This window comes from Panthera leo, chromosome A2 (genome assembly GCF_018350215.1).
Source record: "Panthera leo isolate Ple1 chromosome A2, P.leo_Ple1_pat1.1, whole genome shotgun sequence".
In the NCBI taxonomy this organism is placed as follows: domain Eukaryota; kingdom Metazoa; phylum Chordata; class Mammalia; order Carnivora; family Felidae; genus Panthera; species Panthera leo.
The window spans coordinates 166,849,098-166,873,242 of record NC_056680.1 but is presented as its reverse complement, the minus strand read 5'-3'; the positions used below and the strand labels follow the sequence as shown (position 1 = coordinate 166,873,242).

Sequence of the window (24,145 nt, the reverse complement as noted above, 5' to 3'; positions counted from 1 at the left end):
TCCCGGGCGTTTGCTGTCACTGTTCTTTATACACAACACGTGCTTTATAAATGTTCATTGGTATCTAATATTTAATTAAATACAAATATAAAACGTTGATATTTTTGAATTGCATATTAACAAAAAATATTTCTAACCTTCAAGGGAAAGTCGTCGGGAGAAAGCTGGGGACATATCTGCAGGATCCCGTGACGTGTTTAGTAAAACGATATATACTGCACGTACATAAAAAATGCGTTTATTTTATTGACCGAAAGAACCCCGCTGTTTCCCTCGCCAGCAGAGTGAGGCTCTGGTTGTGTGTGTAGAAACGAGCATTGGGGGGCGCCTGGGTGGCTCAGTGGGTTAAGCGTCCCACTTCAGCTCAGGTCATGATCTCACAGCTTGTGAGTTCAAGCCCCACGTTGGGCTCTGTGCTGACAGCTCGGAGCCTGGAGCCTGCTTCGGATTCTGTGTCTCCCTCTCTCTCTGTCCCTACCCCTCTCACGCTCTGTCTCTGTCTCTGTCTCTCTCTCTCAAAGATAAATAAATGTCAAAAAAAAATTAAAAAAAAAAAAAAAGAAACGAGCATTGGCGGGTTGCTTCAGCCATCTTTTCCAACTGCAAACGGGTGTGTGGAAAGACTGACCGGCGAGCAGACCCCTCGTGGGGGGTGGCCCTGCGAGCAGGTCTGTGCAGGGCACACCCACGCCGCCCTGCGGTCGGGCACCAGCCTCGGGCACAGGGATGGGGGCTCCTCCTGCCGTCACTCTTCTTGTCCCGGAACGGGCGAGTCTCCATTCCCTTCGTCCAGTGCCTCCGGAGACCAGAGCAGACAGAGGACCCATTTCCTTGCGGGACAAAGCTGATGAGACCTCCATTTCCAGGCCGGGGAAAGAACAGAGAGCGCCCACCCCCCTTCCGTTTTCCCTCTTAGAATTAGGCTTTAAATGGCTTCTCTGGTAGTAAATAATTGTCAGGAAAGCAGTCGCGTTCCGGGGTCATTTTAATTCTTCCTGACAGCTAACAAAATTAAATGTCCAAATATCGTGGCGACATGTGACTCTCAGCAGTTGCTTCTTGACTTGAGATGACTCACATCAAAACATTTCCTTGTGTTCGCGTTGCTATGGCACATTACAGAGACGTGCCCTGCCGCCGGTGGCTCACCAAGGCCAGCCCAAGAGCCTGCTGCCCACGGCTGTCCGGGAGGCTCTCTTCCTGCGCCAACGATCAGTTCCGTGTGGCCGCGAGGGAGACAGGAGGCCCGATGCTCCAGCAGGCGCGTGAGAACACATGTGCTTTCAGACACAGTCTTGAACCGGCGCTCAGGGAGCAGCGGGTCCCGTCAGAAGAGCGTCGTGACAACAAGGCATCCTCAGGCGTCTCTTTGGGCCACACTTTGGTTTGAAAACTAGCACGGGGAGGGTGAGATCGTCCACCGGCAGCAGCCACAGTAGCAGTGATAAGTGCTCGTGGTCACGGTGCCCCCTCCCGCTGGGGGCTGAACTCATTTCCTCATTCCATGAAGCGAGAATCGCCACTGATGCCCTCCCAAGTGCCTGGCACTGTCCTGGGCTCCGGGGCAATCCTGCCACGTGGACCGAATCCTGCTGGGTTTATTGGGTTTGCACCCTAGTTGGGGGGGGGGGGGGCGGAAAGCAGAGACAGGTGGGCAGTCCAGGCGATGGGGCTGTCTTCTACTGGGCAGCAATAAACTGACACGTGAGGGAGGGGAGCCCTGTGGATACTGGGCCCCGGGAACAGAAAGCATGTGCAAAGGCCCTGAAGCAGGAGCGTACCTCCGGGGGGTGTTCAAAGAGGGAAGGAGCCACAGATGACTAGTGTCAGCTGGTGAAAGCCTTGCACCTGTGGCAGGGACCCCGTGCAGATGGGACCCCCCCAGGAGGGCTCTGCAGAGAGGAATTTTGGAATGACCTGCGTCCTCACAGGACCGTGAGTCTGCCGCGATGGCCGTCAGCCTGCCTCGAACGCCGGAGGGGCCCGCGGCGTAGTGCAAACAGCAACCCCACGCCGGTTTCTAAGATTTAAGGGTCTACATCACATTAACAAGCTGTTAAAAAAATTGATCATGAGGGGCGCCTGAGTGGCTCAGTAGGTTATGGGTCTGTCACTCGACTTCGGCTCAGGTCATGAGCTCGTGGGTTCGAGCCCCACGTCAGGCTCTGTGCTGACGCTGTGGAGCCCACGTGGGATTCTCTCTTTCCGTCTCTCTCTGCTGCTCCCCTGCCTGTGAGTGCTCTGTCTCTCTCCCTTTGTCTCACTCAAGATAAGTAAATAAACATTAAAAAACGTTGGGGGCACCTGGATGGCTCAGTCGGTTAGGCCTGTGACTTCGGCTCAGGTCACGATCTCACGGTCCATGAGTTCGAGCCCCGCGTCGGGCTCTGTGCTGACAGCTCAGAGCCCGGAGCCTGCTTCGGATTCTGTGTCTCCCTCTCTCTCTGCCCCTCCCCTGCTTGTGTTCTGTCTCTCTCAAAAAATAAACACTAAATTTTTTAAAATTTTATCTTCATACTTTGAAATATATATTCATAATGAAAAATTTTGTTTAAATATGCATAGAGCTATAGTTTTTATTTCTGAAAATCAGGCAAATAATAAAAGACAGCTGGACTGAATCATTGTCATGTATGTTTGGCTGTTTTCTTGATGGACTAGCAGAGTTTACTGAGTAATAAGTTAAAGAATGTAATTCCTAATTGTTGCATACTTGTGTCTTTTCTTCCCCTTATTTCAGAAAATCACTAATTATGTTGTTTACCAAGATTTTCATAAAATCTGTGCATTTAGACAGGAACGATTCAAGTATAATTGCACACAGAGTATAAAACGTAAAGGTGTTTTCATCAAAAATATAAAATACGTATCAAACTGAAAATTAAAATGATGTCTATATCTTCAAAAAGGTTATTTTTCTTTAAGAATACTCAAAATGGTCTATTACGGTTAGAAGACAAAATATAACAATAGATAACAAAGCTTGAAATCAAGTGTTCAAGTGAAGATGAATTTTTAATTCTGTGTTTTGCAAATTTGATCTGCTTGTAGTCATTGTTATAAAAACGAAGCCTGTGGGTTTCTGGCTTCCGCGGGCACCCGGTCGCCGGTGGAAAGAGGCAGCGCGTGGTTCCTGCGTGCTCGTCTAGACTGGCTGACACGGGGGGTCGGGAACAGGGCTCGCTCGGCGTTGCAGCGTGTGCGACTGCTGAGATCCGGCGCTCATCCACGCGAAGTCCAGAACCACAAACGCGGTACAAGAGCGTGTGGATGCTCCGCGTGGCAGGGAGATGAAGCTTCTTCAGGCAGGAGTCTTGCTTTCTGGCTCGGAGAGGGTTGACAAGCCACTCTGTGTCTGGGCAGCAGTGACGCGTCACCTTCAGAGGACAGAGGCCGCGGGCGCGGGCTGCGAGCCGGGCCCCCTGGGCCAGGGGCCCCACGTGTGTCTCTGCCCCTCGTGGGGGATTTGCAGGGCACATGGCCGCCCCGGCCCCGGGGCCGTCTGCGGGGCAGGGGAGAGACAGGGCCGGCCCAGGACTCTGGGCCGGTGCCACAGGGGGACCCACGAGTGAGGGGTGCAGTGCCACCAGCCCAGCGCCTCCCCCGCCCCAGGGCATCTTGTTTGCAAAGGACCAAGACCCCCTTCTCGAGGATGGGGCTTGCCGCAGAGCGGGTGGGAGAGGCCAGCACGTTCTCTAGGTGCGATGGGCCCAGCCTCCAGCCAACCGCTCAGATCAGAGCAGCACAAAACTCTGAAGGAGCCACGGCCAGATGATAAGCCCAAAGAATTCTTTGTAGTACCGGCATCGGGACACCGCCTGCTGGCAGGGCCCCGTGACGCCCACAGGAAGTGGGCAGCCGTGGGGCCAGGGCTTGGCGTCCACCGTTGGCGCCCTTTCCACATCCCGCAGGCCTTGCACCTGTGTCTGCACCCCCCTCCGCTGTCCATGGTTGGGACGTCTGCCCCCCATCGCCCCAAGGCCCCCTGGCCCTTTGCTCCCACAGTGACCGTGACGAGCTTGCACGTGGCTGCTCCTTCCCTAGGTGGCAGCGGCCCCCTCACCACCTGTCAGCTTTCTTGGGCTCCAGGCGCTCCAGTGATCCCACTTTGTCACAAAGCCACAGCTCTGTCTGCGTAAGCGTCTGGGTCTCTGCAGGGTTGGGTGGGTGCCTGTCCGCCCGCAAGAGGGTCCCAGCATCAGGAGCCCCAGACGCAGGCCAGGGGGATGAGCGGCTCCCCGCCCCTCCCCCCGCCGGCCCCTCCCCGTGGTCTGACGTGGTCCCCAGCCCGTCCGGCGTGGCCATCAGTCCCATGTACCTTCAGGGGGGCCACAAGGCACTAGAGCACATTAAAGGCTCTGAGGAGGCTCACGGGTGTGTTTACGTGTGTTCGGCTCTATTTAGCTCTGCGTTTCCCACACTTGTGTGAACAGAGACCCCATTTTGCCCGATACCTGTTACCATCCAGGAGAACATGGTTTGGGGCATCTGTAACTCCCCAGACCGGCGTTCAGCCAATACCCTGAGGTGGGAAAGGAGTCATGTCCACGGGCCTCATCCTCCGACTCTGGCCTCCTAGGAAAGGCTTGTGTGGAAAAAGAATGAACTGAAATTAAGCAGGAACACTTCCTTTTTGTTGTTGTTTAAATTCCGGTAATGATCCCCTGCCCTGAGAAGACTGGGCTGCAATGTTGGTTCTGGGGGTGCTCAGCTGGTGCCCTCGCCCCAGGGCGGGGTCTGGGGGTGCTCAGCTCATCCCCCCGCCCTGTAACACTTCTTCACCCCACCAAGGAAAGGAGGACGTGGGCGGGGCTGGCGGAGCTCCTGGGTGGTGCCCTGGCAGGTGCAGCTTCCTCTCGGGCCTGCCCCTCCCCTCCCCAGCACTGGCTGCAGCCCGGCAGGGTCCAAGCAGGGAGACGTCCCCAAGGAAAGTGTGTGGCATCCCACCCCCAGGCGAAGGAGGAGCCAGCAGGTCCACTCTGAGGTCCCCCGATGAGCCAGAAGCTCCACTCCCTTTCACAGATGCCCCTGTGGGTGTCAGAGTGGAGGAGGTTTTCCATGGAAACGTGCGCAGGTGCAGCTCTGTGCCCCCGGCAGTGGGCTGTGCCCGCAGGGGCCACGGGCCACCCCGAAGGGGGCCAGCTTCCACCACCCGCCTCACCCGCCCCTGCTCCCTGCTCCCTCTCCGTGTTCCCTCTAACGGAGCACAGCCGTTAAATTGTCCCGTCCCATGGGGCGCCTGGGTGGCTCAGTCGGTTAAGCGTCCGACTTCGGCTCAGGTCACGATCTCACGGTCCGTGAGTTCGAGCCCCGCGTCGGGCTCTGGGCTGACTGCTCGGAGCCTGGAGCCTGTTTTGGATTCTGTGTCTCCCTCTCTCTCTGCCCCTCCCCCATTCATGCTCTGTCTCTCTCTGTCTCAAAAATAAATAAACGTTAAAAAAAAAAAAATTTTTTTTAAATTGTCCCGTCCCGGTTTAGCTCTCAGAAGAGACTTCTGCCCGCCCTTCAGTTCAAGTGGCGGGGCCGAGAACGCACCCGCGCTGTGCTGTCACTGCGTGCCTAATTATAGGGACGCTGCACCAGTTGTCCAGTGCAGGGAATTTTTCTGATAAATTAAAACACTAATTAAATAGGCTATTGCAGAATTTTGAGAACATTGTAGGGTTCCGCTTCTCCAGGTAATTTGCATATCCTTCATCTGGTGAATTTAATTTTAAAGGACTTCCTTTTTGTCTCCCTTGAAGATAAAAATGGGCTGTATGCATTGTTCTCGGCTTTATTAAAACAGCTTCTCGCAGGGTTTCCACCCCCTGGCCCTGCCGTCCAGCTCGGACCCACCAGGTCAGAGTCCACGCGAGGCCACAAAAATAGCGTGGAACTGACATCTGATGGAACGCTAGTAGGTTTGTCTTTTCTTAAAATCCTTTAGCCAAAGACCAAACAAAATGGCCGTGTTGCCGTGGCGTGCCTAGAAAGTGGTCCTTCGCTTAGACAGCGATGCAGGGAGTGGCATGGGCACAGGCCAGACGCTTGAGGGGGCGGCGCCACGCGCGTGGGGTCCAGGGTGAGACAGAGGGTGTTCGTGTCTCTGTTGCACCCGGCAGAAGGGATTTCTGGAAGGAGGTGCCCTGGCTGGGGGCACTCTCGGAGGGAATTCCCCGAAACGGCAAACGTGTGGGGCCGCATGGAGGAGGATGTCCGAGTGGCCTGGGCATCACAGAACGTGCCGGAGATGGCTGGGATGGCTTCCGTTCCAGGGCCACTTGCGCTGAAAAGAACAGGAGAGCTGTCTGTAGGACAAAGAGAGAGCAGGCGCCGGCCGGCGGCCACGTTGTGTGGAAGGGGTGGCTGCATGGCTCTCAGAGCGAGTGGGGCTCAGAGCGGGGGGTTCACGGACACAGTGATGCTGGTGGGGAAGCTGGGCCTTAACCCAGGTCACCCAGCAGGCGGCCCGGAGGGACACTCAGGTGCATTCAGACGCTGAAGCAGAGAAGCATCGATGAACACATCAATAGCCTCGGAGACCACAGGTTGTTGGCATCTTAGAGCAATGAGCAAACAGACGGTATCCTCAAGCTTGAGGGCAAAACCGAGGCTGGGTGAGGCAGAGGACCGTGCGCAGGACCACAGCCGGTCTTCCTGCGTGCCCGCGGCTTGCCGTTGGAAACTCCCTGCGCGGTGAGTCCGGGAGTGGCCCACAAAGGGTGGCTGGCACGGGATGGCGGTCCCTCGGCGACCGTTGGTATTTGCAGAGGACAGAGAATCTCGACAGCGGGGAGTCTGGGAGCGGAAGCCCGCCGCTCCTGGGGCCCAGAGCCTGGTGCCCACATGCCCGAGCACGCCTGAGACTCCCGAGGGTCTCACGACGGGTCCTTTCCCGCAGCCGCCCCATCGGCCTGGCGTTTCCTGGCCACTCGCGGGACGTGGAGCCTGGGCGGGTCAGCCCGGGGGTGTCGCTGGACAGAATCACCGACGGGCCTGGAGCTGGGGGCCGGCTCGTGCCCCCAGATGCATATGTGGAGTCCCCACCCCCAGGCTGACTGTGTTTACGGACACGGGGATAGTAAGGGTCAGACGAGGTCATGAGGAGGGGGCCCTAATCCGGCGGGATTGGGGTCCACGTGAGAAGAGGAAGGGAGAGCCCCTCCACCACGTGTGGGCACCTTGGGGGGCGGCGGCCTGCAGTGGGGAAGAGGGTCCTCCCCACACGCAGCCCGCCACCCGCTCCGTGTGGGGTGCGTGGCCCCCGGCGCTGTGGGAAGTCGATGTCCGTCCTTAAGCCGTGGGGCCGCCGTATTCCTGACAAGCCCACACCGCCCGAGACGGCCCTGCCCGTGGCTCCGGGCCACACACCGTGCTCCCTCGGCTTCCCCATTTCTGAGGAGGAGACCGCGTGATACAAATCCCAGGGGGTTTAGGACTAACGGAGGTTACGGACTGCTCCTTGGTGCCTGGCAGGGGCATCCTTGCTGCTGTTGTGATTTGGGGCTTGATTATGTGGACTTTGGCTTCCGTCTCACTTTGATCCGTTCAGGAGCCTGAACCAGGCCCTGCGCCCGCTACTCCTGGGCTCGGGCTGCGTGTCTCAGTGGCCGATTGGTTGGAGCTGAGTGACCTCCTCTGTAAAAGGCCAGGACGGCTTTGGGAGGCTCTGGGCTGGCGGAGCCTCACGAGCGCCGCCCGGGCCCCGAGAAGCGGACGCACGGTCCCGGCGGCCTCCGGGGCATCACGGGGACCCGGGGCACATGTGGGCGCCGCATTGCGCCAGCTCTCAGAGGCCATCATTTTGCCTTGCGTGCCACTAAAAAAGCGGAGACCAGCGATTAAACCGTAATGCGATGCCCCCTGGTCCCCAGATCGCTTTGTGTTTATCGACGACCTGTGTCAGAACCAGCAGCCACATCGACCTGCGAGCACAGCCGTGGGTCGGGCTGTGACGGCACCGCTTTCCCACACACGGCCCGTGCTTGTCCATCGGCGTTGGTGACGCAGCGTTTCCCAAAGAGCCTGCCAAGCAGCCAGTGCCCCTTCCAGAACTTTCTGGAGTTGGTCAGAAGGTGCCAGTGGCAAGTGGTCTGGTAGAACTGGGGAACGCAGACCCTTCCTCAGAAGGCCTGTAACGGACAGCATGCGGGCGGCAGCCGGTCCGCGGGCCACGCGTGCACGCGGCACCGTGACGGGTCAGACGTGGGGGAGTCCAGGAAACAGGACACATCGGGCTGTAAACGGGGCGAGAGTTCCTGGAAGCTGGGGTGGGGGCGGGCTGCCGTGCTCCCCTGGGGCTCCTTTCCTTGTTTTCAGGGATAGTGGGAGCCAGACATTCAACGCAGCTGAAGGACGTTCTACCCACTCACATTTAAAGCCGTTGAAAACAAAAGACTTTTGCTGGATCTACAATAGGGGTCCGTTACTATGACCTATGGGCCAAATCTAACCTGTCACCTGGTTTTGTATGGCCTGTGAGCTAAGAATAATTTCTGAATTTTGAATTAGTGCAATATCAAAATAATAGTACTTCATGACACATTAAAATCATATGTAATTCAAGCTGTGAAGTCCATAAAGTTTTATTAGAACACAGTCAAAAAAACCCAAAGGACTTGGTACCCACTCAGCCCTGCATGGTTCAGTCACCGCATTTTACTGTCGTCTGCTCACTGGAGGTCATTTGTGTCGCCGTTTCCGGGCAGTGGGAAGGCTGGATAACCGAGTGTCCTGGGGGTGTGGTGAGTCCGCGCTGCGTGGCTCTGAGACCTGTGGGGACCCCGGTAGGAGTCGCTGCCGGGAAGGCCTCCCAGCACCCGGGGCTTGGGCTGCTTGGAGGGCGATCCTGCTTCCCTCGAGCTGAGGCCAGCGTGCATTTCTGGTGCAGGAAAGGGCCTGGGGCCTAGGGGACTGGTCGGCAAGCCTGCGGAAGGGTCCTAACTTTGCCCTGCAAACAGGAGGATGGCCAGCGTCCGGCCCTCTGCTTGGTGGGGGGAGATCACCTGCCGCCGGCTTTGTGGAGGAGGTTTTGTTGGGACACCACCAGGATGTCCCCTTGGGTAGGATCCCTGTGCCTTCACGCAGACCCCTGGCCTGCCCCGCCCAGCACACCTACCACCCCGCCTTCTCTAGGAGGTTTGCTGACCCTCGGACTGGGTTCTCCGCGTTATTATTGTCAGACTGGCTTTTTCATCCCTGACCCTGAAATATCGGGTACTCCTCTGTAGCAGTAAGTGCAGTCCCTTTAAAATACCCTTTTCATGCGCTTTCTCCTTCTCAGCCTATTTAAGAGCTCACTATTATTCCCCCCAAAAGTAGCTTGACATTCAGTAAAGTGTTTCCTTTGTTCGCAGAAGAACATTAAGATCAATTGCTTTGTACTCTGGCTCTTCAAGACTGTTCCCCTCCATTCGGGGTTTACATTGGGACACCCCCTCCCCCTGCCCTCTCTCTGGCCCCACACCCACTGAAGGGTCTGAAAGCGTTTGCCTCTCCAGCCCAGACGGGGTTGTGTCTGCCTCGTTCTCTCAGTGCGGGGATAATTACCTGCGTGTAAAAAATAATGTTCATTTGTTCACGGGGAAAAACTTGGTACAAGACGATGAGAGGCCCCGAGGTGGGCAGACAGGCTACAGCGGGCTCCTGTTTGTAACCCTCTATGAGATATAATCCCATTACCCAAGATTAACGTGGGTGCAGGACAGTAAGAGTTGGAAGTAACCGCTATTTTCTTGTTCTCGTTCGGCATTAACCACAATCGCAAGACACTCTTCATTCTTAGGGTCTGCAATAAAATTGTGTTTTTCCTGGTATTCATTTCCAAAATGACATGGGCTTTACCCGAAAGAACATTGCTGCAGATTTGTAAGCCAAGGTCAATTGCTTCGTGACACGACTTCTTCCCGACAAAGTGGGGGCAGGTGGGTTTACCGTGCGGGCGTTAGGATTGCCGGGTTTTCATTTACATCTGCTAATTGTTCCAGAGCTCACTTCCCTTGGTCTCATATGGAGGGTCATCGTCCTCTGCCGGTCCCCCTCGTTCTAAGTCAGGGGCAAAGTAGGGCGCGGATGAGGGACGGGGCGGCCCCCGGCCCTGCTGGAGTCAGTGCCCGCGCTCAGGCTCGCCTCCCAGTGAGTCTTCTTCGTGAGCTCGGACCCTGGTCAATGGGCTAGGGTTAGGGTGTCTCCCGATGATTGCTCAGTGAATGGCCATCAGATAGTTCTAAAATGAGACTTCGCAGTACGCAGAGAATGTCTGCATTCGACGCCTCGTGCAGTGTTTGCAACAGCCGTGTGAGCTCCCTGTGATGACGCTTGCCCTGTGCGTCTGCTCCGGGGGTGGGGTGGGGGTGGGGGGGCGGAAGGGGCCTCGTGCCCAGCGGGACCAGCTCCAGGCTCGTTCACAGCTGGGCTGTTGAATTCGGCCGTCTGCACACAGTGACTTCGTGAAATGCTTTTCAATAGAGGAAAATGCTCAGAGTGTCTTGAGAACGATGAGCTCTGTAAGCTGACCCCTGTGCTTCTTAATTTTTCCTAACAGTTGACAACAAGGACAAACTGGAAAAAGCATCTGGACTGGAGATTCTTCAGGCGGGAAGCGGGTCGGTGAGTACAGGAGGGGCTGCCCTCTGAGACGCGCCTGTTGGGGAGCCGCTCCCGTCCGTGTGGGGACCCGGGGGACGGCCGTACACGGTCCGTGTGACATCACGCTGACCTGGGGGAGGCCGGAGTTGTTACCTCCCGCTGCTTGAAGACGCTGGTCCACGGAGGCTGGCGAATGTGACGCTGTGTTCGGTGGCATTTGAAGGTGTGATTCGGTGTCCCCCTGAGAACGCAGCCACGGGGTCGGAAAACACTGAGTCTTCAGAAAACACGGACTTCCTTCTTCAGAGGTTTTGTGGTGGCTAAGTTTGTGGACGTGCCCCAGCCAGAGGCATTTCTTGTACCCTCCGGGGACTCGGTGGGGGGGGGGGCGGGGCAGACTGTGCCGTGTTACGTGGAGACACGCGTTGGGCCGGGACACCACGCACGCGGGAGCGCCTCCGCGCTGTGACTGGGTGGCCGTGCTGGCTTCAGGAAGAGGTGCTCGGCCAGACGCTCCCGCGGCAGCCGCGGCTGATGGCGCCCACCTCTGGGCCCCCTGGCTGGCGCCCGCTTCCCCGTCTCGGGGCAGCTTCGTGGGTCGCACGCGGGACGACGTGGTTCCTCGCCGGGGTGGCAGCCTGCCACTCGTAAGGCAGCGTGGACCCAAACCAACCGGTGCTATCGCGTCGAAATCGCAGATTTCACGGCCCGGGCGTTACAGATGATTAACTGCTAGGGGGCGGCTGATTTATGAGTGCTCCTCGCTAACCGCGGAGACGCCCTCCACGGAGCCACTCAAAGATTAGCCGCTCTCGTGGGGAAATCTGCCGTTCAGCAGTCGGGAGTCCTGGCTCTCGAAATGAGAATTTTAATTAGTTGCTCCTCACAGACAGGCTTCTTTCCGCGCTTGCCGAGTGGCGGGCGGGTAGGAAGGGCCTTGCAGAGAAAGCGCCCGCGCCCGTGTTCCGCTGGCGTGACGGGCAAGGTGGGGAGGAGACTGGCAGAAACTCGTCGGCGAAGGCTCCGCGGGCCCGAGAGACCCCACTGTGCTGGGTCCCTTCACTCCCAGCTCGGGCCGCGAGGGTGAGCGTGTGTCAGGGAGGACGTCCCACTCGACCCCGCGTGCAGGCGGTGAGGGGAGGAGAAACCCGGAGACGCGGGGTCCCGAAAGGCCCAAGCCCCGGGGAAGGAGCGGGGCCAGTGGCAGAAAGGGCCAGGATGGCTTGGAGCGTCGGAGTCTCGATGGAAGCTTCCCACCGTGCTGCCGGTCCGGGATGCAGCAAAGACGGGGAGCCCCTGCCCTCCTTTCCTGCCTCATCCTCACGGGGGGGGGGGGGGGGGGGTCCTGTTCGGTGTCGAGTCGTTGCCGCAGGAGGTGACTGGGGAGAACGTCCACGCTGCTTCTGCCGGGAAAGCTCTGGCACCAGGAGCCCCCCCCACCAGGGTCCACGTGAGGACGTGGGGCCGCCGGCCCCCCCAGACCCCAGTGCGGGGCCTGGTACCCGGGGGCCCTCTTCCTGAGGGAAACACGATCTCCTGTAGTTTCGGGAAAGAGAGGGGACACGGCGATGGGCTGCGCCCCCGGCTCGCTCCGGCCGAGCGAGGTTTCAGAGGCGCCCTCCCGGCCGGCTGCTGAACAGCAGAGGGCGAACAGCACTGTCGGTGGGACCCCAGCCCTCCACCTGTTGGGGGACGCCGCTCAGACCGGGGGGTTCTGGACGTTGTGACTTCGTGTCCTCGCGCCTCCCCGGCATCTTGGCCAAACCCTGCTCCGGTCCCTGCCTCCCCTAGGTCGGCTCCCCTCTTTGAGCCCCTCTGCCCTCCGGTGGCTTGGGGGTCACCGACCCAGCCCGTGATGTGCTGCGGCAGCCCCCCAAGCTTCGTGTCTGTCTTCTCCCTGAACGTCGGGTCTCCCGGTCTCGGCTCCCCCCACACGACTCCGCCTCCTGCCCTGTCACGGGAGGTGATCGCGGCATCCGCCTCGCTGGGTCCCTGGGAAGCCTCACAGGAAGATTCTCTGCTTCCCCAGCCCCGCAGCCCCCGGCGGTGTGTGCTGTCCCCGTGTGGCCCGACCCGCACCTTGAACCCACGTGGAGCTGCCAGATGCCGGCGAGCGGCTGCGAGCGGCTCCCAGTCGTGCCCAGCTTTTCCCTTCTCCGTTCATTTTGGAATCTGGACGCTCCCCGTCCCTCTTTGGCCTCGGTTTTGTGTGGTTTTCCGTGGGTGTGTGTTCTTTCGTGTTTCTGTGTCTACAGTGAGAGGGCCCCCCGCCGCTCGGCTCAGCGCCCCGTTCGCTCGCTCGCCGTAAAGATTCTCACGGGGTGCCTGTGGGCGCCTGGCACCAAGGACCGGGTCTGCGGCGGGGGGCGGCAGACAGACCTCCCCCTGGCGGAGCTCCCCTCCCGCTGGGAGCCGGGGCCCACGGAGGGACCGGGCTCGCTGTCCCCTGTCAAGACAGAGCCCTGCGTCACCTCCATTGGTTTTGTCTCTCCGTCTCACGTGGACAAACCATCTCTGCGTTTCCGTGCCACGAGCCTCACGCCGGGTCCGCGTCGCGACCACGAATCAGGTCCACGTCCGGACAGCCTCACCGCTGCCGTCACCCCCTCTCCCTCCTGGCCTGGCCTCCTCACCCGTGGGCTCGGGAGCCCCGTGGCCTCGACGTCTGCCCTTCTCTCGACCGGCACACACGTTCACGCTCACCTCCTCGGACGCCACCCGCGTCGCCGCCTGTGCCGTCCGTTCCCGTGTCCGCCAGCGGCGGCGCTGTCGGGAGCCTCCGGGCTTCGGCGCGAGTGTTTGTTTCCTTTCTCCGCCCCCGCGGGGCTGCGGCTTGGGGGTCAAAGGGCGTGCCTCGCTGGCTTTCCCATCGCCCTCTGGCCGAGGGAGCACAAACTCACCGGCACGGATCTCGGGGGACGGCTCCGCACCCGCCAGACGGTCATTTGCCAGCGCTTTCACTGGCCGTTCCCCGTACGCGCACTTGGCGATTCTCCCCCCTCGCTCGTGTGCGCACACACCCGCCCCCCTCCGTCCACGCCCCTGCCACGTGCCTCCTGCGCCAGAGCTCTGCATCCGGCCCGTGTCTACGCTGCCAGCTGGGACGAATGTCGGGATCCCTCCGCTCTCGCCCCCTCTACACTTGCACGTCAGCCCCCCCCTCCGGCTCGTGGCTGTCAGCACGCAGTCCGCTCCCACGTTTCCCGCGCTGTTAAGTAAAACCCCGACGCCAGAGATGCCTTCCCAGCAAACGCTTCAACATCCGTGCGTATTTCCCATACACGGCGCCTCCCCTGCCTGCTCCCTGCACCCCGTCACCGCTCGGTCTCCCCGGTTGTTGAAGGTTCTGCGTTCAGCCGCCTCTGACTCACGGCTGCCACACCAGCCGCCCCCTCCTGGACCGCGGTCCCTTGTCCCCCAGGCAGGTCTCACTGACCACTGAGGTCCCCGCTCTGACGACCCCAAGGCACAGTCTTCTTCCTTGTACTGCCTCCCGAGGGATCGCGTCCAGGCCTTGGCTTTGTTGTTACCCGTAGGATGGTGACCCCAGACTCCCCTCCCCAGGCCGACACGCTCACTGTGCCCCAGTCACCCCTGCGTCTCTGCACCTGGAGGTGTGGCGAGCCATCTCAGCTCAGAGGGCAGAGCAGGACACCTGAGCTCCCTGCCACCCCGTCTCCGTCCCCGAGTTTCTGCGTCCCACAAACGGAAAGGGTGTCACTGTCAGCCGTGCGGTGCGGTCTAGGCGTTGGATTGACCCGACTCCCGGGCAGGCGGGGAGGTCCTGCGAGGTGGGGGTGGGGTGCCAGCGAGCCCCCCACACACACACAGCGCTGGCTCCTTCCTTTCCGCCCACCTGACTCGTTTCCCTCTGGTCCCTGAGTGGCCAGAGCCTGACCTCGCCACCTTCAGGGGCAGAAACAACCACCCCCAGGGACTGGGACCCGGCCGTGCAGGCTCCCCTGCCATCCTGGCTGCCCCCCAAGCCCTGTCTCGTCCGAAGCCCCAGGGCTTTCTTGCTGCACCGCATGTGTGGAGACCAGCTCTCCGTTCGCCTGCCCTTGTCCTCCTGGCGGTCTCAGAAGACAGTGCTCCCTCACCTTGAAGTTGACTGAGGTCGTTCTTGGCAGATTCTCCTGCCCAGGCTCCCCGCCCCCTCCCCAGACTCCTGCCAAAGCCGAGCACATTCAGAGGCTGCCCCCGATGGAGGCAGGGGCGCCGGTGGGTTTGGAGCTGGTTTTGGAAAGTGAAAATGGGAACAAAGGAGGCAAAAGTGGAGGTGACGTCTCTTTCTCTGACGTTAACCGTGTCGTGCAGGTTCTTAGGCCTGATTTTGAGGATTCTGTGGGGTTTTTTTTCATGTATTTGCTGTGTATCTGCTAATTCTGAGTCTGGAGTGAGCGGTGGACGGTGATTGCTAAATGCCTCGCGGTCTCTCTCCCTGGTGCTCGAGACTCACACACGTGGTGGCAGAGCCAAAGCCCTTCAAGCCAAATGGAAATACCTCGAGACAAAATTTAAAGGAAATGAACAGATTACAGTACACGCACACATTCCTAATAGATCGGGGGTATTTTGTCGTGTTTCAGGATCTGATTTCTGACATCTTGAAAGTGTTTGCGTTTTCTTCAAATTAATAAAGTCATGTTTCTTCAAAAGGAAAATTATAATATTACAAGAAAAATTCAAACATTTAGAAGGAAAATCATCTAGAGGATTGTCACTGGGAGGGATCCAGGAGGGCAGACCCGTGCGTCTAGCTCCCGTAAGTGCACGTGAAATACGGAGTTACTTTCTGATCTCGTGACGGTGTGATCTCAGCGGGAGAGTGGCTGCCCCTCGAGCCCGGCATTGCTCCCGAGGCTCGGAAACTCAGCAAGGGAGCTTCAGAAGAGCACACGGCACCACACAGTGGTCCTGGTTCAGACCGAGTGCTGAGGGCCTGCCACGGAAGGAGCCCGGGATGGTAATGAGCTCTCCGTCACCCGGCAGATTCAGGCAGAAGAGAGACGGCCGTCTGTTCAGATTCTGAAAAAGGAAATCTTTCCATCTAATGTAGGGAGGAGAAAGTTTCCCTCACCCTCCTAGGGTCCCTGGCTGGGGACAGTTACACCGGCAAAGACAGATGAGCAGGAGAAAGGCACACAGATGTATGTGTTCAGTACAAGTTTCACACGGCACGGGGGCATGAGGAAATGCAGACCTGAGTATTTCCTGTGGGATTTGACATGACGGGCAGCTGTGGGGAGCACGGTAGGTTGAGGGGTGCGTGGGAAGAGCAGTCGTGGGGAGCACGGTAGGTTGAGGGGTGCGTGGGAAGGGCGGTCTTGGGGAGCACGGTAGGTTGAGGGGTGCGTGGGAAGGGCGGTCTTGGGGAGCACGGTAGGTTGAGGGGTGCGTGGGAAGGGAAGTCGTGGGGGGCACGGTAGGTTGAGGGGTGCGTGGGAAGGGCGGTCTTGGGGAGCACGGTAGGTTGAGGGGTGTGTGGGAAGGGCAGTCGTGGGGGGCACGGTAGGTTGAGGGGTGCGTGGGAAGGGCGGTCTTGGGGAGCACGGTAGGTTGAGGGGTGCGTGGGAAGGGCGGTCTTGGGGAGCACGGTAGGTTGAGGGGTGCGTGGGAAGGGCGGTCTTGGGGAGCACGGTAGGTTGAGGGGTGTGTGGGAAGGGCAGTCGTGGGGAGCACGGTAGGTTGAGGGCTGTGTGGGCGGTGGTGGGAGCACGGTAGGTTGAGGGGTGCGTGGGAAGGGCGGTCTTGGGGAGCACGGTAGGTTGAGGGCTGTGTGGGCGGTGGTGGGAGCACGGTAGGTTGAGGGGTGTGTGGGAAGGGTGGTGGTGGGGAGCACGGTAGGTTGAGGGGTGCGTGGGAAGGGCGGTGATGGGGAGCACGATAGGTTGAGGGGTGCGTGGGAAGGGCGGTCTTGGGGAGCACGGTAGGTTGAGGGGTGTGTGGGAAGGGCAGTCGTGGGGAGCACGGTAGGTTGAGGGCTGTGTGGGCGGTGGTGGGAGCACGGTAGGTTGAGGGGTACGTGGGAAGGGCGGTCTTGGGGAGCACGGTAGGTTGAGGGCTGTGTGGGCGGTGGTGGGAGCACGGTAGGTTGAGGGGTGTGTGGGAAGGGTGGTGGTGGGGAGCACGGTAGGTTGAGGGGTGCGTGGGAAGGGCGGTCTTGGGGAGCACGGTAGGTTGAGGGGTGCGTGGGAAGGGCAGTCGTGGGGAGCACGGTAGGTTGAGGGGTGCGTGGGAAGGGCGGTCTTGGGGAGCACCGTAGGTTGAGGGGTGCGTGGGAAGGGCAGTCGTGGGGAGCACGGTAGGTTGAGGGGTGCGTGGGAAGGGCGGTCTTGGGGAGCACCGTAGGTTGAGGGGTGCGTGGGAAGGGCGGTCTTGGGGAGCACGGTAGGTTGAGGGGTGCGTGGGAAGGGCAGTCGTGGGGAGCACGGTAGGTTGAGGGGTGCGTGGGAAGGGCGGTCTTGGGGAGCACGGTAGGTTGAGGGGTGTGTGGGAAGGGCGGTGATGGGGAGCACGATAGGTTGAGGGGTGTGTGGGAAGGGTGGTGGTGGGGAGCACGGTAGGTTGAGGGGTGTGTGGGAAGGGCAGTCGTGGGGAGACTGAGGGAGGCCTGTTTGCAGGGATCTGCTCAGTGTCCCTCTGTCTAGGAGATACAGGCTGTCCCTTCCTCCGGACACAGAGGACCCTCTCTGGTGAGGGTCCGTGACCTGCTTCAGGGAGAAGGGGCGGCCGGGGAACCTTCCCGCTCTGGCGCCGTCGGGACCTCCTTCGGGTGGAGACATTTGCATGTCGAGGCGCCGTATTGGGGCAGCGTGTCCTGAGCCCCATGTGTGTGGTGGGGTGTGGGGTGTGGGGGGGAGGTGAGGTGGACCCCAGCCTCATCGCCACCCCCCTCTGCTTACCTGTGCACGTCTCTCGCTTCTGTCACCTCTTGGGCTCCTGGGCCACGATTTTGTTCAAAGAAAGGATTCCGTGGCCAAGACTAGGCTGATCCCAAATGTCCCTTAAAAGTCCGTGACGCTGTGGTCGTGTGTCGACCCCAGGAATCAGTGTGCGTTCACCACATGGTGTGTGTGCACGCGTGATACCTGGTACCGTGCGGTGTGACGGATGTTTGAGAAAACAGCCCCTTCCTCCGCAGAACCCCACAGGGACCGCTGAGGGGCACGTGGGCACCACATGCAGACTTGGGCTGAGTCCCTGGGGCCCTGCCCACCCCCAGATGCCCTGCTCGGTGGGTCCGGTTGGACAAGGATATGACTTGACCTTGACATAGAGGGACCTTTGCCCAGCGTGACCATCAGGGTGAGCGTCCCCAAAAACAGAGATGGGGGAGGAGCGCCACCTGACCTCAGGTTTGGGGGAGGCTGTCCCCTTCCATGTCGTGGATGGCGCGGGGACCTGCCTTCGTCATGCCTGGTGGACTCACAGGGTAGTTGACGGGGCTCTTGGCACGAGGAGTATGACCACGGCCCTGCCGGCAGGGGACCGTCCGGCCGGTCAGCCTCGTGGTGACCAGGGAGACGGGGTCACGGGCCGGTCTCACGGGGCCTGGAGCATGATCTGGAGTCTCGTCTGCAGGCAGTCGCGTGGTTTCTTCAGTAAAGATCAAATGCGCTCAAAGTCACGCGCTCAGCTCGTAGAGAGCTCATGAGGGTGGTTGCCCACAGCCTAGACAGCTTCACCCCCCGCGTCCCAGGGGTTTATCGTAGAGGACCTTCGGAAAAATCAAACCCCAGTGAAATACAAAGCCAGAGGAAGGTAACTAATTACACTGGAAGAATCAAACAGAATGTGATGATTTCATTAAAAATCGTTCTGGGGCCTCTCACGGCGAGGCAGCCACGTCACCTGTTTGCACAGGCAACGTGCAAATGCACGCATGTGGTCCCTCGCAGGGCTGGGGGATGCCAAGCGAGTTCTCTCCTTTCCCAGAAATGTCTTTAATGCGGTTTTTGACTGTTTATTTTGAACGTGTTGTAGATTCGCAGGGACTTGGAGAGACGGTACCAAGATGCCCTGTTTGCCCTTCACCTCGTGTCCCCCAGACCAGGAGGCTGGTGTTCGCTCAGCACGTGCATAGCTGTGTCCTTTTACCTTTGATGCCCTTCTCACGGTTTTAACAAGGAAAACACCAGAGTGCGCGTTCACGTGTACAAACTTGTGAGGGCGCGACGGGAGACACCCCAGTGCACGTCCCCGGGCTCCGTGTGGCCACGCCAGCCCCCGCTCACCTGTCGACCTCACAAAATGTGAGAGAGAAGGGTGAAGATAACTCAGGTCATCATGTGTTTGTAAGGATCTCCCTCGGCACCGTGTCGCACAGGGAGGACGCCGTGAGTGATACAAAACATCCCTGCTGCTGGGATCCAGGCGCACCTTGGGAGTCCCAGGGGAGGGGCGCTGGCTGTGGGCAGGTGGTGGGGGCAGGTGGTGGGAGCCTAACGTGGAGACGGGGAGGCTGGGGGATGGGTGCCGTCGGAGGTGTGGAGTCCGTGAGAGAACGGACGGCGGGGCGGAGGATGAGTCTGCCGGGTGGGCAAGATGGGGGCGTCAGGGTGGACAGGGTCTCTCGGGCAGAGACGGTAACGTTGTGTTGTCGTGAGTCCGTGCTACCTGTAGAAAAACGAGGCGTCCTCCCCTGGACATGCCCGAGCTCCCACGGCTCGCCCACGGCTCTTCCGTGACCAGAGGCGCCCCGAGAGCCCAGGGCAAACCTTGGAACCTCTCTGCAGAAACACACACACTCCTACGCACGCCAGCGTGGTTCCAGGGATGCACGGCGTCCCCACCCAGTGCCCAGGCCCCCAACAAGCTTCTGGGAGCCGTGGCTGACCAGCTGCTGGGGCTCCGAAGGTTCCGGAGAGATCTGGGCTCCCCGTATTTGTCCTTTGGTTCAGGAGTCACCTTGGGTTATGCTAATGTGCATTTCTGAATCCAGAAAATGGAATTTGTTCTTCCTAAAAGCAAAAAGTGCATGGGTCCTAAGAAAAGCCTGTTTACTTGTAAACATTCTTAATTTGTGTTTGAAATGAGAGCGATCTGCATGAAATTGCATTAAAGTATTGGCAGGGCCTTCCCAGATCTGTTCTGTTCTCAGCCTGCTGGGCAGAGGTGATGAGGGTCAGAGGTCAGCTGAGAGATGCTGAGGGGCTCTGAGTTCTGCTGGAGCTCAGCCCCCGCCCGGCCCACCAGGCCCCACTGCTGCTCTCCATACTGTGTTCTCATTTCTTAAAAGTGAAGAAAATCACACAGAACTGTGTTCGATGTAATTAACAGCACTTAACATATCGACAAATACGAGTTTATTATGAAACAGCATTTTTTCCTTCTGAAATGCTGTAGTAAGTACCACGTCACGTGGGCCACAAATGTCTTTTCAATACTTTTTGTGATTTAGAGGCAGGAGAGGTGCCATGTGATGTGGCAGTTGCTATAGTGACAGATTCAATTTTTATTCAATATCAGAGCAAACAGTCACGTAAAATGAAATAAGGAGCGTCCGCCTGGGGCACCTCACCCGCCCCGCCCTGCCCGCGCCTGCTCCCAGCGCCTCCCCCTGCATTCTGGGGGGAAGTGTGCCCAGTACGTGTCTCCCTCGCAGGCTGTCATGGCTGGGATTTGATGGTGTCCCCATAAGGCGTGTGGGTCCATCTCAATAAAGTGGGGTATTGTCTCCGTGGCTTCCTCTGAGTTAGTGGGGTGTCAGGAGGGTGTTTTCAGTGAAAGAGCTAAGCTCTAGAGACACTAAGCTCTACAGCTCTCAGAGGGTAACGTTTCAGAAACCCCTTGCAAGGCTCAAGCGGTAAGACTTGGAATTGCTTGAAAAAGTGAGGAAGCGTGGAGGAGGTAATCCCCAGCCCAACCCAACACTGCCACCCTGGCCACCAGCCGCACACGGCTCACAGACGAGGAAACCGAGGCTCAGAGCCTCAGTGATGGGGGCAGCGGTCAGGTTTCAGCCGGGACGGTCCGATGCCAAGCCTGTGTCTTACTCCCCAGATGATGCCACCCCGGCATCCACGGTGACGGTGCCTTCCAGGGGACATCCAGCCCCCTGTGGGACCCTTCAGACAGAGTCCCAGCGGCTGCCGGCCCTGAGCCCCCTGCGCCAGCCTGGGCTTTGGGCAAGACGTGGAACGGCCCGGTGTGGTCTGCGGGCGGCTGTGACAAAGCACCGCACGCCAGTGGCTCAGACGGCACAGGTGTGTGTCACAGCTCCGGACTGGCATCCCGGGTCGTTCCCCAGCGGCCGTGACGAAGGATCAGTTCCAGGCTCTGACCACCTGCACCTGCTGTCCCGTGCACGTCTGTGCTCATGTCCAGACTTCCCCGTTTCATAAGGACACCTCTCCTGTTGGACCAGGATCTCTATAAAGACCGGGTCTCCAAATAAGTTCCCCCCAAGGAGTGGGGGTTATGACCCCAACATATCATCTGGGGGGACATGCTGGCAATCTCCCCTCCCCACCCTACCCAAGCGCTCAGGGTTTAGAAAGCTGCTTCCCTACCAGGGGTCCTGAAGTCGGGAGTGGGGAGGAGCTGTTTGGGATGAACAGACGCCCCGTCCTCGGGGCCGAGGGGGCGCGTCGTCCCTCGGCAGCCTCCTCCTCCCCGTGAAGGGCTCCCATGGCATCTGTCAGAGCGTAGTCGAGTTATGTGATCTCATGTCTGTCCCCCTTTAACCGTGCGCTCAGGAGTAAAATCCACGTGTGTCTTAATCATCCCCGGTGTCTCCAGCGCTCAGCACAAGGCCTGACATATGGCAGGAACTCAATAAACACTCGTTGAAGCGAATTGAATCGTGAACCCTGGCTGCAGGGCAGACGCCCCTTATTGGCACGTTCCGTCCCTTTATGCTCGCTTTTTCATGGATCATTCAGACTGCCTTTCCCGGGGCTCTGAAGCCCCTGTAGAAAAATATATTTCACATTGTGTGGGCTGGGTGTGCTGTCGCTGAAACAGCAGAGGACCGTGCTCCTCACCGCAGTCCTAGGCTGCGTCCCCATGACAACTGATTTGAATACCTTAATTGCTGATTTGAATACCTCCTCTTTGCTTAATCCAGGGGTTTAAAAAAAGGCTCTTTCCATCCGTATGAAATAATTAGTAATCAATATAACAGAAAATATCATCAAATGCTAAACTTAAAGCAATCTTATGTCAGAACAGACATGTGACCCACGCAGTGGTCGTCCAGGATGGTGCAGGTAAACGTGTCCGCACCCCCCTGCGGCGAGAAGGGGGATCCGCCGTCCTGACGCCCCTGAAACCGGGCCTGTTCTTCAGCCTGCCTCACACCCAGCAGAGCCACTGACACTGCACTAGCGGCCGCGGCCGTGAACCCGCCTCTAACTACGGTGTTTGCTAGTGGGGGTTGTGGCCGGAGCTGGGTAACAGGTCCCTGCCGGGGGGCGTCGGGGCCAGCAGGACGCACCTCCTTCTCCCTCACCTGGGCTCCCAGGCTCAGGGTGGCCGTCCACACCAGGCCCTGAGATCAGGGGCCACGTGGTCCTGCCACGTCTCCGCATCCCGAAGACGGGGCCTCATTAGCAGGCCCTGGCACCCCGCGTGCCACAGATGGGGTGCCCCCACAGCCGGTCTGCACGGGTCCCGTGGCCCTTCTGTCTCCTGTCTGGATGGTGGCCACCACTCCTGGGTGTCGGGGCCTGGGGCCACTGTAACACAGGGCCACAAACTGGGGGCTTAAGACGGAGGAATTGATCTCTTGCATTGCGGAGGCCAGAGCCCCAAATCCAGGTGTGGGCAGGGCTGTGCTCCCTCTGAGGCCTCCAGCCTCTCTGCCTCTGCCAGCTTCTGGTCTTGTGGCCATCCTTGGAGGCCTGTGGTTTCTCGACCCATCTCTCCAGCCTTGCCTCTGCGGCCGTTTGGCTTCTCGCATGCGTCTGTCCTTAGAAGGACACCCGTCACGTTGAACCGAGGCCCACCCTACCCCGGTGTGACCTCATCTTAACCTGGTCACGTCTCCAAAGACCCTATTTCCAAATGAGGCCTCTCTCAGATAGCGAGGGTTGGGAATTGCATGTGCCTCTTTGGGGGACACAAATCTGACCCACAGTACCCTGAAATCACAGATGTCCTCTACCCTCCTGACTTGAAGCCCCAGGATTGATGGCTGACTGACCTCCCACTGAATTTTTCTCCTTCCGGGGATACAGTATTTTGCTCATGGGATTGTATGGACCAAGTTGGCCTCTCCAGCCCGATCTGTTTCCCCTTTAATGGTCTAGTTTGACCCCCAGACCACACACACACACACACACACACACGTGCGCGCGCCCCTGTCTGCCCGGTGCTGACAAAACTGGGGAGACCCAGTGTCAGCATCCAGGGTTGGGGTCATCACGGGTCACACCTGTCCCGTGAAACCTGAGGGAGTAAAGAGTGCGTGGACGTGGCCCATTCGTGGGCCTCTCCCGTGATTCCATGTTTGCAGGTAAATGTGAAAAGGAAATCCAATTTTGTTATTTTTATTAAACTAGCTAATTCTTGTTGTATTGCTGTATTATTTTTTCTCATCAAGATTCTTAAGAGTCAAAGCCCTCAGACACGTGAGCACCGGAGGTCTCCGTGATACGAAGTAATTTTCAGCTGGAGGGTACGTTAGGCACACGACACTCCTACCCACGAGGCCGTGAGCAAAACCCAAGTTTTCCAAATTCTGAACAAGCTGTACCCTCCTCCCCGGGTCGGGGCGAGCGGGTGACTACCTTCTGGACGTGTGGTCGAGGGTCAGCAGGTAGAACTCAGCTTCAGGAGCCCACGGGTGCGTCTGTGCTGCCAACCAGACCTTTGCTCTCTGGGCACCCGGAGCCCCTCTGAGCCACACCTGGACCCTGCAAGGCACTGACTGCGGTCTGGTCACCGGGGATAGAGAAGGGAGGGGTGCGTCCTGTTGCAGCCACGGGACCGCCCCTCCCTGGGTACTGAACACGGGCCCAGCCCTGGCCTGAGGGCGGCCCCTCCTGTCCACACCACACGATATGCTCGATAATCCTGTGTCAGGGGACCCTCAGAACGGCAGGTGCAGACAGACCCCACACGCCTCGGAAGGGAGGAAGACCGAGGCCGCCGGGCGTCATTTCTGTGAGACAGGGGCCCCAGGTAACGGTTGGCTAGGGAGGCTCCTGCGTGCACAACCCTTTCATGGGACTATAGCTGTTGTTGTTACGGAGAATGTAAAGCAAAAAGAAAATTCTCAACAAGGAACTTTCTTCCCTGGACCAGCACTCGGATTTAATGCTGCACTGAAAGCATAAGCTTGTTTCCTCCGTCGCGTGAGGGGACCCACCGTGCGATCACCCGTGTGACACACCTGAGGGGTTGTGTTTCCTGCCACACAGTCGGGGCACCTGAACCACCCACTTCCTGGTCACACGTCCTGGGGCCACAAGTCTGAGGTCCAGGCGTGGTCACGGTTGCTTTCCTCCGAGGCCTCTCTCCTCTGCCCTGTGGATGGCCGTCTCCCACTGTGTCCACTTGTGGTCCTCTTGTGGTCCTCCTGTGTGTGTGTGTCTGTGTCCCGATATCTTTGAAGGACGCCGATCGGATG

General features: G+C 58.9%; 1 protein-coding gene across 10 annotated transcripts in view; it reads left to right on the top strand.

Moving 5' to 3' along the window:
- The window catches only part of PTPRN2 (protein tyrosine phosphatase receptor type N2), an 811,978-nt gene that overhangs the window by 531,846 nt on the left and 255,987 nt on the right, over positions 1–24,145 (top strand). For all 10 annotated transcript variants that reach the window (XM_042927240.1, XM_042927243.1, XM_042927244.1 and 7 more), the window contains one exon: positions 10,526–10,590. In XM_042927240.1, the coding sequence (XP_042783174.1) occupies positions 10,526–10,590 (65 nt within the window). The remainder of the gene's footprint in view (positions 1–10,525; positions 10,591–24,145) is intronic.